General features: G+C 47.6%; 1 protein-coding gene across 1 annotated transcript in view; it reads right to left on the bottom strand.

The window, feature by feature from the left end:
- The window catches only part of PGS1 (phosphatidylglycerophosphate synthase 1), a 676,499-nt gene that overhangs the window by 382,280 nt on the left and 275,471 nt on the right, over nucleotides 1-18,748 (bottom strand). The window contains exon 6 of the mRNA XM_086931083.1: nucleotides 13,708-13,886. Coding sequence (XP_086787209.1) covers nucleotides 13,708-13,886 — 179 coding nt within the window. The remainder of the gene's footprint in view (nucleotides 1-13,707; nucleotides 13,887-18,748) is intronic.

Here is an 18,748-nt window from a genome sequence, read left to right on the forward strand (position 1 = left end):
ACCTGAACAACTCGGCTGGAGCTCTGCTGATTGGATCGCGGCTCCCCAAAGACCAAAGGACCCTCCGTTCATTCCTGCTCGAGCCCTGCTGACTTGGTCGCGGCTCGGAGAGTATTCTGGTCCAGCTGGACCCTTGACCTTACCGTATCCCCTGGCTCGAGGATTGGGAGCCGTGCGTCGGATACGCTTTGCACTGACCTTGAGTACTAAGACTGTCCCGCTACCCACACCCTTGCAACCAAAACGTTATGACCCTTTCGAGCTGAATGTAAATATTTGACCACGTGTAGATCATAAAGATCCTAATACTTCTGTTGGATAAAGAACCTGTTCTTCAGTAAGCTACCATGTGGTGTCCCTTGGTCGAGTGGTGAGAGTTCAGCACGTGCAATTCTAGATACTGGACTCTTCCCAGTGCTCAGCAGCGTTCCTAGGAGAGGTGGGTCACGAGGTGGTCGGAAGACGTCTTCTGGGCCCCCCTGGGATCGCCCCTTCTAACATTAGTGGCAAGCAACGGGATCCGAGCCGACATCTAGAGATCGTACAGTGAGCGGCTGACACACTACCTAACGAAGTCCGGAAAAGACGGAAGAAAGAACCACCATGAGTCCCACTGGAACCAGCGCAAGTCCTACATTCCAAGAGGACCGGTTGGAAGAGTACACTCACAAAGACCTAAAGCAGTTCTGTAAAGACTTTAAAATCGCTACCACTGGGTTGAACACCAAGGAAGATTTCCAAAAAGCCTTGAAGGCCTGGGTGGAGTCGGGAGCCCCCCTCCTCCAAACAGAAGGAGACGGCGGAGGTGGAGCGGCCAAACAAACCCGGAATCCTCCAGGGGGAGAGCAGCGGCACCCCAGTACGAAGCAACGCGTCAGAGGGGGGCCTGTCCCAGGAAGAACTGACGGACCGAGAAAGATGCCGAAGCCACGAGCTAGAGCTAGCTAGGCTCAAAATGGAAGTAGAACTTAAATTAGCTGAAAAAAAGTTAGCCGTGCAACAATTACGCTTGCAAGGAGAGTTGGAAGAAAAGAAGTTCCAACGAGAACACAAAGGGAAGAAACTTCAACTGGAGCATGAAAGCAGCCTCAAAGAGATAGAGCTCAAGGCGAGGAGTGAGGAAACCAGGCCCCCGGGGAACCGAGAGACCCCTCCCCCGGTGGAACCTAAAGTCCACAACCCCAAGGATGTGGTGAAAGAGTACTATAAAAACGACGACATCCAGCAATGGTTTATAGCCTATGAGGTAGCTATGACCTCCCACCGAGTCCCACAGAAGGATTGGGGCGCTGGGTTGTGGGGTCGGTTCCTGAGCGAGGGGAGAGACACCCTTCTCGACCTGCCATCCACAGTACTGAACTCCTACAGCCACATGAAAGAGGCTCTACTAGCCAGATATGGGCTCACCCCCGAGATGTACAGGCAACGATTCCGAGATTGCAAATAAATTCCTGGCACCACGTGGGTAGAGTACGTGAACTTTTACAGCAGGGCCTTGGAAGTATGGATCAAGGGCAGCAAGGTCACCACATTCGAAGAATTGTTTGACTTAATAGCTTGGGAACACCTGTCCACAAATTGTTTTGTAGAATTACGCCAGCATCTCCTAGACAGCAAACTAACAGACCCTTGAAAATTAGCCATCGAAGCAGATCGCTGGGTGAACACCCGGGTCCCACGGGGCCCCATGAGAGATCACACCCGGAACAGCCAGGGACCTCTCAGCCAGAGAGGCGGGGGGAGGCCAAGGAAGACAGAGGGAATTCCAGTCAGGTCCCCAGCGTAGCCCCCAAGAAACAAACCCCCAAACTTTCCATCTCCTCCCCCGGCCAGCAGAGGCCCACCAGGTAGGCAAGGGCCCCGAGTCAACATCACATGTTACAAATGCCAACAGCCCGGCCACTACGCCAGTGACCCTCAGTGTCCCATGTACCAAAGGTCGTCGACTGCGGGGCCCCCAGCCCGCCAGATGGCCACGGTGGCCCTAGGAGAGGAGATTGAGGATACGGAAGAGTGGGAGCCTGCAGCTATGTCCCTGGTCTCCCTAGCATACCGAGAAAGGATTCCTGGATCCCCCCTACCAGCCAACACAAAAAAATACCGGCTGTGGGTGACGGTCAATGGGCACCGAGTGGGGGCCCTTCGCAACACCGGGGAGAGTGTCACGGCCGTCCGCTGTCACCTGGTCACCGAGGACCAGATATTACCCCACATCTTTTGCCCCGTTATTTCCTCCGACAATTGGGACAGCCTCTGCAAAATAGCCCAAATTCCTTTCAAATGGCGGGGGGAGTTGCCGGGACGTTGCACCGTCCGACCCTCCATGCCCGTGGACAGCTTACTGGGCAACGATCTGGAAAAGTCCCTGTGGGCGCAGGTAGAAAGGAAGGCCCACCTAGGAATGCTGGGCCTACCCGAATGGGTGTGTGCCACCACTCTGTCCATGTCTGCCCGACTGCCCCCCCTCGGGGGAGTCGAGCCGGAAACCCTAGGCCAGACCCCACTCGACGAGAACAGGGGCGGGCTACCCGAACCCCGGGATCTCCACACGGGAGGAGAGCCCGTCGCAAACGACGGCCCCTATACCCTGACCTCGAACCTGTCACCGAGTTAGCTTACCTGCCAGAGTTGGCTCAGTGGCGCCACAAGGGGGGCCCCTCCCGGGAGGAGTTCTGCCAGGAACAAGCGACCTGCCCTTCCCTCGTCGGACCTCGGCAACAGGCCGCCGCTCAAGCTGCAGGCGACCAGTCTGGAACCCATTGGGTCTTTTGGGAAAACAACCTCCTGTACAGTGAGAAGAAGTCTGCCGAACTATGGTCAGCCCGAGTGCTGGTGGTACCCCTACGATTCCGAGACTTCCTCCTGGGCCTGGCCCATGACGTACCCTTGGTGGGCCTTGATGGGGATATTCTCCCAAGTGGGTTTTCCCCGAGAGGTCGTGAGCGACCGCGGAACCAACTTCATTTCGAAGTACATGATGTCCTTGTGGCAACAATGTGGAGTAATGTACAAATTCACCACCCCGTACCACCCCCAAGGGAATGGCCTGGTTGAGCGATTTAACCGGACTCTCAAGGGGATGATCATGGGCCTCGAAGAGCCCCTCCAGCGTAAGTGGGACATCCTCCTACCCTGCCTCCTGTTCGCCTACAGGGAAGTCCCCCAGAAGTCCTTGGGGTTCAGCCCTTTCGAACTGCTCTACGAACACCCCGTCCGGGGACCCCTCAGCCTGGTCAAGGAGGGCTGGGAGGCGGTGCCCGAGACCCACCCCCAAATGTGTTTCGATACATCCTGACCCTCCGGAACCAGACTAGGAAATTCAGAGAGCTCGCAGAGGCCAACCTTGAGGCGAGCCAGGAGGAAATGAAATGCTGGTATGACCAGAATGCCACTCTGGTCGAGTTCCAACCGGGCCAGCAGGTATGGGTGATGGCCCCGGTGAAACCTTGCGCCCACCAAGACAAATGGACTGGGCCATTCAAAGTAGTGGAGCGGAAGAGCCAAGTCACCTATTTGGTTGACGTACAGTCCCCCGGGAACCCCCTCCGGGTCCTCCACGTGAACCGCCTCAAACCTCACTTCGTGCGGACGGAGTTGAGTTTGCTTTTAGCCACAGATGATGGGGCGGAGGAGGACACGAAGCCTCTCCCTGACCTCCTGTGTGCCAAGGAGAAAGATGGCTCCGTAGAGGGAGTGAGCCTCTCCTCCTCCCTCACTCCACAGCTACGCGAAGACTGCCGCCAGCTATTGGGGAAATTCTCAGACCTCTTCTCCCTCGTCCCCAGGGTCACCGACTGGTGCGGCCACGATGTGGACACGGGGGACAGCCCGCCAGTACGACACAGAGCCTACCGCGTCCCTGACAGAGTACGGACCTGCATCCAGGCCGAGGTCTCGAAGATGCTAGCCCTGGGGTGGTCGAGCCTTCTGATAGCCCTTGGGCCAGCCCTGTGGTGCTGGTCCCAAAGGCAGCCGCCCCCGGTACCGCCCCCGAACTGAGGTTCTGCGTGGACTACCGGGGGCTCAATGCGGTCACTCGAGCAGACGCTCACCCTATTTCCCGCGCAGATGAGCTCATTGACCACCTCGGGTCTGCTCACTACCTCAGCACCTTCGACCTGACCTGCGGATACTGGCAAATTGCGCTCGCCGAGGGAGCCAAGGAGCGGTCTGCCTTTTCCACCCCGGATGGACACTATCGCTTCGGGTGATGCCCTTTGGGATAAAAAATGCCCCGGCCACCTGCCAAAGACTGGTTAACCGGGTCCTGGCCAGGCTGGAAGAATTCAGCGCCGCGTACCTGGACGATATCGCGGTGTTCAGCTCGCACTGGACCAAACACCTCCGGCACCTCCGGAAGGTATTGATGGCCCTGCATCAGGCGGGCCTGCCAGTCAAAGCCAGCAAGTGCCAAATTGGACAAGGCTCGGTGGTCTACCTGGGACACCAGGTCGGGAGCGGGCAGGTAGCCCTCCTCCAACCCAAGATCGACTCCATTCTGGCCTGGGAACCCCCCACGACTCAGACCGAAGTAAGGGCCTTCCTAGGGCTCATCGGTTACTACTGGAGGTTCATCAAAGGGTATGGCAGCCTAAGGGGCGCCCTCACAGAACTGAACTCTGAAAGACATCCGAAGAAAGTGCATTGGACCCCCTCCTGCCAAGAGGCATTTGAGGCCTTAAAAACTGCTATGTGCACCGCCCCCGTGCTCCAGGCCCCCGACGACTCTTGAGAATTTGTGGTACAAACTGACGCTTCCGAGCATGGCATTGGAGCAGTCCTATCCCAGCTCAATGACAAAGGCCTAGATCAGCCCGTGGCCTTCATTAGCCGGAGGTTACTGCCCAGAGAACAACGGTGGAGCACCATTGAGCGAGAAGCCTTTGCAGTGGTTTGGGCTCTGAAGAAGCTGCGGCCCTACCTGTTCGGAACTCACTTCCGAGTCCAAACCGATCATCGACCCTTACGATGGCTGATGCAGATGAGAGGAGAGAACCCCAAACTGCTGCGGTGGTCAATTTGCCTCCAGGGGATGGACTTCACCGTAGAACATCGCCCCGGTACTGACCACGCCAACGCTGATGGCCTGTCCAGATTCTTCCGCCTCAGCGAAGAGAACCCCCAAGAGGATGGGTAGTTCTCCCTGACTTTCAGCTAGGGGGGACGTGTGTTAGACCTGGCCTCGTGGCGTGGCCCTCCCTGACCTATGGCGCCCCGACAATCCCCTGTACCCGCCATCTATCTTATTTATTTATTTATGTTTTACGATTTATACAGCGCGAACAAATGCCCGTAGGCGTCTCAGCGCTAAGAACAGTGCGTAGAATTCCCCCTAAGGCTAGTCGGATGCTATTCTTGACAAAACAGCCAGGTCTTTGTTTTTCTGCGGAATTGCATCAGGGACGGGCTTTCCCTGATGGTTACTGGCAGTGAGTTCCAAAGTCTGGGAGCAGCCACAAGGAAACGCCTATCGCCCCAGGTAACTGTTTTAGTTCGTGGTACCAGCAGATAGTTGAGATTATTGGATCTCAGCGATCTAGTAGGTAAGTGGAATTTAAGGTGGTGTTTCAGGAAGTGAGGACCTTGGTTGTGCAGAGCCTTGTAGACTATGCATAGGGTTTTAAATTTAATCCTATTGCGGATCTTGAGCCAATGAAGATTTTTTATAGACTCAGTGATTGGCATGAACTTCGGGGTTCCAGTCAGGAGACGGGCAGCAGCGTTCTGGATAGTCTGCAATTTATTAGTAACTCTAACCTGGGCATTGATGAATAAACCATTGCAGTAATCTAGGGAGGACAACACTAATGCACTTACCAGTGTCTTTCCTGCTGCGACTGGCAGGAATGGTAGAATTTTCTTAATTAGCCTGAGTTTATAATGAGCGGTGGCTGCTGTTTTATTTGCATGGGCCATGAAGTTCAAGTTCCCGTCAAAAGTCACTCCAAGATTTCTGACTGTAGTTACCGGTTCGGGGGGGGTCCCATACGTGGGAGGCCACCACGTACCTGACCAACTGGGTGAGAGCTGTCCGAAAATGACCGCCTCCGTTTTTTCGGAGTTTAATTTTAGGCAATTGGAAGCCATCCACTCTCCAATTGCCCGCATGCCCATTTGAAACTTTTCTGCTACTTTCTCTCCATCACCATTAATGGCCAACACAAGTTGCGTGTCATCTGCGTAAGATGTGAGGCTCATCCCATGGGCCTGGATGACCGAGGCCAGGTCAGACACATAGATATTGAAAAGTGTCGGACTTAGGGATGAGCCTTGAGGTACGCCACACGGCAGTGACAGCTTATCTGATTGAAGATGCCCCAGTGTAACTACCTGGGTTCTCCCAGCCAGGAAGGACGAAAGCAGTTTCTGTGCAAGATGGCGAATGCCCATCTTTCCGACACGGTCCACCAAGATCTTATGGTCGACAGTGTCGAAAGCTGCAGATAAATCGAGCAGAACCATTATCGCTCTTCCCCCCTGGTCTCGGATCACTCGTATATCCTCTGTTGCTTTTATTAAAGCCGTCTCAGTACCATGGTACTTGCGAAAGCCAAATTGGGTGTTGTCTAGTAGCTGGTATTTCTCTACAAACTCAGAGAGTTGTATATTAATAGCTTTCTCGGCTACCTTGGCTAGAAAAGGTAGACTAGCTATGGGGCGATCGTTTTTTAGTTGCTCCTTGTCCAAATTGGCTTTCTTGAGAAGAGGCCTCACTAGGGTGTTCTTAAGTGAGTCCGGGTATGTCCCGGTTCTGAACATTGTGTTACAGATTGAGGCGATGTCAGGGACTAGATAGTCCATGACTGGACGAATGACCTTAAGAGGACAGGGATCTAATGCTGATCCGGATTTGATGGTAACAATCAGATCCATGATTTGAGTCTCTGCTAAGTCTGTGAACTGGAGCAGTTCGGTGTTCTGGGTTTTGCTATTTGGGGTGGATGAGTGAGTTACCTTGTTGACGGTGAATGCTTGGTAAATGTTATTTACCTTGTTGAAGAAGAAGTTGGCCAGTGCATTACAAAAATCCTGGGAGAGAGGCGGAGCTAAGTCCGGACTGTTTCCCGCTAGCGTCTTGGTAATATCATATCGTTTTTTGCTGGAATTTTTGGCTTTGTCTATCTGTTCAGTATAAAACTTTTTCTTAGTTTAGACGATAAGAGATTTATAGAGGCCTAGCGCTTGCTTGTAGCTAGCCTTACTGTCTAAGCTATAGGATCTACGCCAGTGCCTTTCCCTATTTCTGCATAATTGTTTCTGTTTGCGTAGTTCCTCTGTGAACCACGGGGCCGATGGCGTAGTTCTATTTCTCGAGGGCTGTTTAATTGGGGCTAAGGTGTCTGTGGCCGTACCCAGCCATTCGTTAAAATGGCGTGTGGCGATATTGGGATCAGTGGAGAGACATGGACGAGTCCTATCCAGTAGAGCAATTAGCTCTATCTGATCAATATCATTCCAGACCCTAAAATGTACTTATTTATTTTATGCATTTGTATGGCGCTCAGCTACCCAACAAGGGTTTCCCGGCGCCTATGACATACAGATGGTTAAAGGAAAAGGCTGAGTAAATAGTTTAGCACAATTGTTTCTGAAACAGCCAGGTTTTTACGTGTCTCCGGAATTTGATGTAGCTGTCCTCTTTCCGGATATGAAGGGGGAGTGAGTTCCATAAAATTGGTCCTCTGACAGAAAAGGATTTCCCTCCAGATCTCTGTAGTTTGAATCTGGGGGACGGCGAAGTTCGAGGCCGTTTGAGAGCGAAGACTTCTTGTTGGCAGGTAGGGAAAGGCTAAGGATTGTAGGTAGGAGGGAGCCGTTTTGTTTTTAATCTTAAACATGTAGCTCAGTGTTTTAAAGCTGATCCGATGTTCAACCCTGAGCCAGTGTAATTCGTTCAGGTGTTTTGAAACGCTTTCGGTCTTTTTAATCCTACACAAGAGTCTTGCAGCAGAGTTTTGAATCAGTTGGAGTCGCTTGATTACTGCTAAGTTGGAACCAAGGTAGAGAATATTTCCGTAGTCAATACGCGAAGTTACCAATGCGTTGACTACGGTTTTTTGCGTGTCAAGGGGCAGCATCCAAATGATTTTTTTTAACCATTTTATTATGGTGAAACAGAGTCCCGCGACTTTGTTTGCCTGCTGTTTCATCGAAAGGGTATTGTCTAAAATAACCCCAAGGTTTCTTACCTGGGTAGCTGGCGGGGGGATGTTACCCAGCTCAGGCGGCCAGTGGTAGGGGGTCCACAGTTCCTTGTTTCTTCCCAGTAGAAGAACCTCCGTTTTGTCCCCATTTAGTTTCAACTGGTTGGTGGTCATCCAGTTGAAAATCTCTTGGAGTCCATATTTCAGTAGGGAGCTTCTGGTTTCCTTACGGGTTCTCTTCTGGTTCTATTCAGCTTGACTGTGATGCTCATAACGATGGCATGGTGGTCAGTCCAGGGCATGGGCCTAATTTCTATTATTTTTAGGCCTTCCATGTTGGTGAAAATACCATCCAGGGTATGGCCTGCATTATGAGTGGGGGTTGTGACCAGTTGCCGTAGGCTCAAGGTATCCATGTCTGATAACAGAGTACTGGTATCTTTGTCTGAGGACTTTTCCAAATGGAAATTCATATCACCCATCACTGTGAATGAGTCTTCTAGCGCTGCAGCTTCTAATATTGAGCCAAGATTGGCAAGGAAGCCAGTACGTGTTCCGGGGGGTTGGTATAAAAGGATTCCTTTGAAATGAGACGAATGAGTCCATTTAAGGTCAAATTGCAGGGCTTCACATGAGGGAACGGGAATATGAAACATTCTCACAATTACCTGCTCGTGGGCTATAATGGCTAGCCCCCCCCCTCGCTTCACCGTTCTGTCTAAACGATAGGCTTTATATGCTGGTATCCTCCCTGTGCTGGACGCCCCTACACCCCATCACACCCAAAGGCCTCCGGTAACCATTCCCCCTTCCCTAAAATGGCAGACCCCAGCCCCAGCGAAACCTAGGCCCTAGACACACCATGCCCAGCTGGGAGGGTAGAGGACTTCCCGTGAGGGAGATAGGGAGGAGCAGTTTCGTTCACACTTCTGGCCTCCCCTCGGAGGACTGGTTTCGATCGACCCTCCGGCCTCCCTGAGGGCTGGCCCCGCGCCCTGCTGGGTGACTGGAAACCCCTGGACCCAACTTCAAATGATCAAAGGGGCGGGTGACAGGAAACCCCAGCCTGCGAGGGCCCCGGACTTCAAAGGAAAACAGGACTATAACAAGGGGTGCTCTGGAACTCTCCGCCAGTTGAATCCTGGACAAAGAGAGCCCTGCTGACCTAGTCGCGGCTCGACGATCATCGAAGAACGGTACCTGAACTTTGGAATCTTGGCGAGCCCTGCTGACATAGTCGCGGCTCAAGCTTGGCAGAGACGACTATCTGCCTGTAACCATCTGAGCCCTGCTGACGTGGTCGCGGCTCCCTTGAACCCTGAGAACACCTGAACAACTCGGCTGGAGCCCTGCTGATTGGATTGCGGCTCCCCAAAGACCGAAGGACCCTCCGTTCATTCCTGCTCGAGCCCTGCTGACTTGGTCGCGGCTCGGAGAGTATTCTGGTCCGGCTGGACCCTTGACCTTACCGTATCACCCGGCTCGAGGATTGAGAGCCGTGCGTCGGATACGCTTTGCACTGACCTTGAGTACTAAGACTGCCCCGCTACCCACACCCTTGCAACCAAAACGTTATGACGCTTTCGAGCTGAATGTAAATATTTGACCACGTGTAGATCATAAAGATCCTAATACTTCTGTTGGATAAAGAACCGGTTCTTCAGTAAGCTACCGTGTGGTGTCCCTTGGTCGAGTGGTGAGAGCTCAGCGCATGCGATCCTAGATACTAGACTCTTCCCCTGAAAGGTCTCTCGCCAGTGCTCGAGGCGTTCCTAGAAGAGGTGTGTCACGGGGTGGTCAGAAGACGTCTTCTGGGCCCCCCTGGGATCGCCCCTTCTAACAAGCACTTAAATAGCAATAAAGTGAAAATCAAACACAAGGAAAATTCCACACCAATTTAGAAAAATATTTCAATAAATTATTTGACACCCCAAGGATAAAAATCCAATCAGTAGTACCGAAGTATGAAGTTTTAAAATTCAAAGATTAAAACACTGCCTAAAGGTTCAACGCAATATCACGGACATCTAGTCGTATGAGACTGGGATAAAGACAAAGGTTATGGCCAACAGCGACGGAGCAACGGTCGGTACACAAAGTGAATTGGGCCTGATCTCTGCTGACCTTTGGACTTAGAAGTCATTTTAATGAAAAATGTTCATGGTGGTAAAGCTCAGCGAGAAAGGCATATTTCTAGGTGCCTCCTTAGTATCATGGAAATCGAAAATCTCCAGTGGGTCGAAGCTGCAGGCTGTAGCAGATGAGGGCTCCATCAGGCCTGATACCCCTGGCAGGTCATGGTCAGTCTCCTCTCTGTTCTCGGAGCACGTTTTGGCAGGAAATGTTTGAAGTCCCTAGTTTTTGATTTGGACTATCTGGGGACCTTTTTCACCTTTATCACCAGTTCTAAGGGTCCAGGACTAGTGAGGCACGACTTGGAGAGTGAACTCACTCAGACTGGGTCCATGTGCAGGTTAAAGATGGTTAGAGCCAATTTCGTACAGGAGGCTTTGATCAGGAGGCCAGCCAACTAGCCCTTGGAGTCATTCTGGAAATCTTGAGCTCAAGCAGGAAAACAGTTCTCAGGCAGCAGGGCAGTTCTCTGAGAGCATAGGGGAGGATACAGGTAGCAGGGCAGTCTTGGAGTAGCAGGGCAGTCCTCTGATATAAACAGCAGGCCACAAGCAGCAGGGTAGTCCTCTGAGTGTCCTTCCACAGGTCCAGAAGTTAACAACAGTGGGTCTGACAACCCTAATTTTATACCTGGTGCTCATTTTGAAGTGGAAGAATCTTCTGGAGTTTTCCGCCCACATAAGTATTTGAAATTTCCTGCCTCACTGCCCTTGTCCCAGTCTTTCTGCATACACAATAGGCTAGTGTGAAGTTCTTTGGGTGTGATCTGAGGCAGCGTCTTTGAAATGCAAGTAGGGCTGCTTACAGCTTTGCGCCCCCATCGTGACTTGGATGGCCCATCCTGCCAAACCCAGTCTCTCTATTATGTGTCTGTCTGGGAGGAATAGTCAACAGCCAACTACAGCTAGTGATGTGATCCAGGAAAAAGGCTGCAGGCACCAAATGGTTAGTACAAGAAAATGTTAACTTTCTAAAAGGGGAATTTTCTGAAATGAGACTTAAAATCAGACTTTACCATTAAAGAGGATTTAAAATTGCAATTCCGTTGATCCCAAACATGACATTTCTACCTGCTCCCAAACAAAGGTTACTATTTATTAAATGTATTAAGGTAACCCAATGGTATCCTATGAGAGGGGTAAACACATTTGAGAGTTTTTCCACTAACAGGACATGTAAAACTTAAAAGTACATGTCCAACTTTTTAAATACTATGCACCTTGCCTCGTAGGCTATTTAGGGCCTACTCTATCAGTGCCTTATATGTATTAATAAGGGAATTTTAAGCTTGGCGAAAGGATTATGTGGAAAGTCAATCTGGCAATTTAAAACTGCATACAGGGTGCAATTGCCGACCGGAGACATGTTTTATGGGGTTACTTAAGTGGGTGGCACAATAAGTGTTGCAGACCGACTAGTAGAATTTCATTTACAGCCCTGGGTATATGGTATTCCACTTTACAAGCGTATATGTAAATTAAATATGCCAATCAGATGTAAGCCAATTTTGCTATGCGTTAGAGTAAGCACAAGCCCTTTAGCACAGGTTAGCAATGATAAAGTGCAAAGAGTCCTAGGTTTGGTGGTGACCTGGCAGGGAGGGCCAAGTCCAACACTAAGCTACAGGTAGTGCTTTCTGCACTGTTGGAGTTGGTTTGAACCTTCTTATATAGACTTTGCTTGAATCCAGTCACCAGGGAATCAGCTACAAAGTTGTTTTATGCCTTCTTACATCCTGTTGGTGTCCTGGGTGTTAAACCAATGGCATTTCTTCCTCAAGGAAGCAGTTGCCCGTAGCTATAAACTCATTTGAGGTTGGTTTACATTTCTAGCAGTTCTCAGCTGAAAAATAGGATATCCATCCTCAGACTACATGAGTTAGAAACTCATGTGTCATTCATTTAGATGCTGTGTTAAGTATACAAATTCAAGTTACTATCTTTTGTACAGCACACACCTGCCAATTATATGGCCTTGCATTATTCCCAAAGCCTGAATGCCATCTCTACACATATCTGCCTACATGGTAGGTGGAAACAACTATACAATCATACCTTATGCCTTGGACGTTATGTGGGTCCCTAGTCAAACTCATCAGGACTGCTTAGATGCTGTAGTAACCAGCAGCAGGAAATTAGAACCACAACCGTGTAAATATTCAAGAGCTAAAATATGATGGCAAACCCTTGTTAATGCTAAGTTTGGGACAGGTCATGGTGTTTGCCCATGCTTGAAGCATCAACAATTAAACGTTGCTTAAATGCTCTAAACTCATGCAAAGAACCATTAGGTGCTGTAAAGCCTTATAGCTACAAAATCATTGTGTCTTTTTATTGTGTTATAGCGGGGGTTTAGTAGCGTGGCGCACAGCGATTTAGTTTGTGGTAAGATTGCCAATGTTTTAACTGCGGGTTGGTTAGTTTTTAAGGTGCTCCAGCAAGAGACGTAACCGTCCGTGTACGTCGTGATGAGAACTGGTTGTGTGCGTTACATGGGGAGTAGACGCATCCTTGCACTTGGGCACACAATATGGTTCGTTGGGACACAGACTCCAATGAGATTTTTAGCAGTTGATTATTTATTCATCAATCTTGCAAAAGAAAGTTTTTGTCCATGATTTCACAAAAATTTCTAACATATTCATAGAAATGTTCCCGAGAGATACTCCATACTCCGATGCATTTCGGGCTGGTGTTGCCCTTTATCAAGGAGTTCTGAAAGCAAAACAAACTTTTTTACCTTCCGAATCATAAACGGTGAAACATAAAACGTAAACATTTGCATTGCATAACAAGTGTCATGGCATAGTTACTGACAACAGGCAGGTGGTTTATACAAAGAAGTGAACCCATGTGATGGCGTGAGCTGGGTAAGAACTGGTGAAAGTTCGGGGAAACGCAATAAGGTAAATGTGATGCACTTACGTGTCACGGTCGTGAGTCCTTGGCTCTCTGGGGAGACAAGAAGAGGGGGGTTAAGCAGGGTGAATGCCCGACGTTAAGCGTGGAAACGCGGGTCTAACTAGGAGCTCCAACTTACTTGGGACTGAATGCAAACACCGGCGGCTGATGTATTCTCGGAACGTTGACTGGAAAGTTCACTGAGTGGCGGCGAAGTTTGAGTTTGTTTTGCTTTCAGAACTCCTTGATAAAGGGCAACACCAGCCCGAAATGCATCGGAGTATGGAGTATCTCTCTGGAACATTTCTATGAATATGTTAGAAATTTTTGTGAAATCATGAACAAAAACTTTCTTTTGCAAGATTGATGAATAAATAATCAACTGCTAAAAATCTCATTGGAGTCTGTGTCCCAACGAACCATATTGTGTGCCCAAGTGCAAGGATGCGTCTACTCCCCATGTAACGCACACAACCAAGTCTTTTTATTGTGTCCATAGGCATAAAGTGACATTATACCCCCAACCTCACCTTGGTAAGGGTGCAACATTCCATCTTTCACACGCACTGTATCATCTGGCTGCAGCTGCAATGACAAATCTCCAACAGTGGCCACTAGCTCCGTGAAAAAATTGGCAACATCACGGCAGTCCCGTAAGAACATATACCGATCCTGACGACTTGTGAAGTACGAGTCACTGAGATTTGCTCTAAATAAAGAAAAACAGCATTTTAAGTAACCAAACTTGTAGTGAGGCGCACATATAGTTTAAATTTTGTGGAAATATGCATACACCACTTTGCAGTTATGAATTTCTGCATCTGTGACAATGTTGCACATTTGGAGCCTGTCCACACAATCCCTCGGCGCGCACAGGGAAGAAGCACACATTATTTACATGTTAAGTATTATGTGGAGCCAAAATAAGGTTTCTGTTTCACCTCCCCGCCCATGGCTCTTGGTATAATTTCATCTTAAAACATGGTTATAAATTGTATTAACATATGGTCAAAATTCAAGTTTCATTCCTATAGCAGCAAATTAACAAGACCACTTTCACAAGGCGATGAGAATACACAAGCAGCATCATAAAATGCTACACACCCTAAAAGGCTACATTCTTGACCTTGTCTTCCCAACATCACCAATAATCATATGCAATCCACCCATATCCCTTACCTGGATCGGCCACTTTGTCATCCGACTCCTTGTTCAGCATCCTAACAACACACCAAAGTCAACATAGAGGAGAAGACCAAACCTTCAGATCCTTCGAAGACTTCTCCATAGAAAACCTAATGCTTGAACTCGCCATCCTATCAACTCCACATCAAATGCCAATACACTTCTAAACAGCTTCAACGCGTTTTTGGAAAACTATAAGAACACCCACAACCCAATTAAAACATGCAAGTGTAAGCCAAAGCCCTCTGCCCTATGGTACTCTAAGATTTTTAGTGACAATAAACCCTCATAATACTGAAGTAGCTCCATGCAAAAGGCAGACCGCTTATCACATTAGCCAAAGGAATGTACTTTACCAATACCATCAATGAAGTCACAAACAGGAGGGGCATAGTTTTCAAGACAATCAAGCCACAACCCTCTGCCAGATCCACCTATTCTTCACTACACAGAAAAGTGTAATGGCATCAACCTCTTCTTCAGTAAAAAAACAAAGACAATCTGACAACACATCAGCAACACCAAGCCTGCATTATATACACCCACCCCTGCAATGGTCAGTCCTCAAAGCCCTATCATAGATCTCACCAATACTAGACCACCTCCAAGCCACTTTTTAGGGATGATGTCTTACCCTTGTCCTTTAGTAAAGAGCTCTATGGGGACGCTCCTTAACTCCTAACTATTTTCAATGCCTCGCTCACTCAATGTATCTTCCCAGAAGTTCTTAAGACAGGCCAGATTTTCTCACTCCTGAAGATTTCTTTTTTTTAATTCACTATACCCTGATGACCTTATCACCTACTGGCCCATCATTGAAAAAACAAGCTATGTTTGACTCCAAGAGCACAACAATGCTCACCACCTCATGCATGACTACCACTCTAGCTTCAGCTGATGCTACAGCACAGACTGCTACCTTACTAACCATAGACTATGCTCTCTAGAGCAAAGATGTAGGTGACCCCCTGCCTTCTGATACTGCTAGATCTCTCAGCGGTCTTTTAAACAGTTAACCAGCAAGCCCTCAAATATACTCTAGACTCTAGAATGGGATCCACTGGCGATGTCATTCACTGATTTGCCTACCTTTCCAATAGATATCAGTTCATTCACATGGGCACCTACAGGTCACAAAAGATTCCCGTCACGTATAGAGACCCCTAAGGTTTCATGCTGGCTCATGTTATCTTCAACCTCCACATGGAGCCTCTTGGTGATTACTCACAGTTAACAGCATCAAGATTCCCCAATATGCTGCTGATAAAAAAAACTCTACTGAAATGTTTTTTCTGCTTCAGACATTCAACACCTCAGACACTGCGTAACCATCATCCAGACCCAAAAATCAATTGCATCCCTAAAGCTTAACCCACCCAAGACAGAATTTCTGTTATCTGCCAGGAACACCGAATAATATTACAAACCTGGCTCAATGACATGACAGCTTCGAACCCCACTGCACGACAAGTAACTTGGATACCAGCTTGGACGGCAACCAAGGAACACATTGGCAAAAAAACTAAAATGGCCTGGTACCAGCTCCCGCTTCACATCGCACCCATCCGGACAAAATTTCATTAGCAACCTTTGCCTACCTGCACCATATTTAAAACCAGTGGCATCATTTACAAAGCAATCATGACCAACGACCCTGCATATCCTGCAGACAAGCTCAACTTTTTAGTGGTTCTCAGCACACTTGCAGCCAGGACACCAAAAAGCTGAACGTTCATCTCTTTAAAGAGCACTATATCACAATGCATCAATTATCTCCAACCCACCTACCCCGCTAATGCTTGCTGACTTTATGCCCATCTTTGACCCTGTGCAGCGCTTCGCTGCCTTTTTGCTGGGTTCCCACGAAAGAAATAACATTATGTATGCAGACATTCAAAGACATTTAACTGGAAATGAAGTACAGAAACCTAGATATTTATATTCCCAAGCATAGACAAACTGTAATTCAGACAATGTAACACTTTTGTTCTAAAGGTCTACCATACAATGAACAAAGGTTCCAGTATTTTCTGGTGTTCTTTCTTGCCGGACGTTTGTTAGTCCAGACTAAGGGCCTTTACTAGAGCTTGGTAGAATCCTGCCTGCTCTATTTAGGGCAGCTACAGGCCATATGTAGTTTAAATATGGCAGAAAGAAAGTCTTCAGTTGTTTGGCAGATGTCCGCATCCATCACATGCTAAATAAGTCCTTTAGGCTGGGCTAAAACTCTGTCAAAGAGAAATAATACAACTGGAACTCCACTTATTGCATGCTAGAATTAAAAAAAAACATTGTTTTATCTTACCTTGCTTCTAGGATTGTGTTAAATATCTTTAAGTGAATTGAAATATATAGATCACCTTAAAGCTTTACTTTCCTTCTTACATTGTGTTACTATCACTTGCCATATAGCACAATAAAAAGATGACTTCATAAATGGTGTGGGTGGACAAATAGAGCATTGTGCCACTCTATGGATGTCATATGCACTTTGGTACTGTAGAATAGCCTTGTGCCGCCTTCTGATAAATTGTGTTAATATTGTCCTGTTCGGCCATTTACTTCAACAAACAGCCGTCTGGCCTCATAACCACAATTGCTACAAAACTGTGTCTGGAATAAGGATCACTTAAGCTGAAGCTATAATAGTTTGTAGCCATCGGTCCATGTTTGAGCCATTGCTATATCGGGAAGAACATCATTAAATAATGATACATTTCCCAGAACTTGGCCCAGAAGTCAGAGTTCTAGACCCTCAGGCACCAAGGACTTTGTCAATGTACCAACGCGAGACAAGGCCAGTTGGACTGCAACCACCACACAACCCAATGAGCAATATTTAAGTGAGATGTCTTTCAGGAAACAATGTATCCTATGAGACACTTCAGAGACAGTAGTTTGTGGAATCCAAATCTTCTTTCATTAAGGAAAGCTAGACTCAAGAACACTGGGGAAAAATGTGCATATTTATCTTAAAATTGAAATCTTATCCTGGTGTATAAATATGATCGTAACTACAATAAAGATAAACAGAATGGTAGCTGCAATGTTTGCCAAAAGCAGAAACAACAAAAGTACTCCAACATATTAGCAGTATAACCTTATAGTAAACCCTCATTTTTCTATTTGCCAAGTTAATCTTAGCACTAAAAAATAAAAGCCTAATATGAGTTTCAGAGATGGTTCACACCTGCATACCTGTTTGAACAATAAGACTTTATGTTCTCGTGACTGCTATCAGTTGGGCTGTTTAAGATCAGCAATTGAAGGCTGAATATCTCAATAGTTAGCCATCAGCAAAAATAGATGTGATTCTGCATGGCCCGATTCTGCATGGCCCGATTCTGCATGGCCTGTTGTCTGTGCCCCTAGAACAAAGTTCCTATTTAAACCTTTTCACCCTGCGCTTAGCTTATATACCATTTAGTTGTTTAACGTTTCGGGATTAACAATATGTGCCCTAATACCCTTTTACTTATTTTCATTCTGCAAGACTGTGTTCTTTAAATAATAATAAACTAAAAACACTCATAATAATGGAGATCAGCTGCCTTTTATCTAAAACTATTGGCAGTGCTTGCATATTCTATTTGTCATATGGAATCAATACATGCAAGTCATTTAATGCCTCCTCAAAAACCGCGAGTCTCAACAGTTATAAACCAAGTTGTTTGATGGTATAAACTTATTTAACGTGAGCCAGGAACGCCCAGATCTGTAGGATGCTAATGTCTAAAAGGTCGTCAAAAAACAGTAACAAGTATCCCTAATGGAGAAAACGTTGCCCATTTTTAAACCTCCATACCTGCATTGTGCTGCGAAGACTGCAAGAAGGTATTCACAAATATTCTAACATGGCAGTCGCAATTCAGAGAAACTGCACTGAGTGGTCTAGTTACTGAGACTGTTAGAATTTGCATTTCGTCATCACACACGTACGCACTATGTGTGCTGCGCACTTCAACTGAAATTCCTGCATGAGAGGTAGTGTTTTTCCTATGCACACTAAAATATAGGCCTATTGGGGGAAATATTCACAGGCCAAGAAAACAGTCCTTCGTTAGCACATGAGCAGTCTTCATTCCTACTTGTCGGAAGAGTCAGAGAGTAGTGCCTTTGAGGAATTCTTGCTGACACGCGGAAGAGGTTTATTTCTAGGAGATTAGTGGCTAGTGAAAGAACTGTCTTTCATTAGTGCATGAATAGGGATTTTTCTGGTCTGTTAAGAAGCTTGTGAGTAGTGTTTCAGAAGTATTCCTATCAGTGTGATGAAGATATTCTTGTTAAGGAGATTAATGGCGCTCAGTGCTTTCATCTGATCGAGAATTTCTGAACTCTCCAGTATCCATTTTTGTGTGCTTTACTTCCGGTTACTAAATTAAGTGA

The sequence above is a fragment of the Lissotriton vulgaris genome, chromosome 7 (genome assembly GCF_964263255.1).
Source record: "Lissotriton vulgaris chromosome 7, aLisVul1.2, whole genome shotgun sequence".
Classification (NCBI taxonomy): Eukaryota; Metazoa; Chordata; class Amphibia; order Caudata; family Salamandridae; genus Lissotriton; species Lissotriton vulgaris.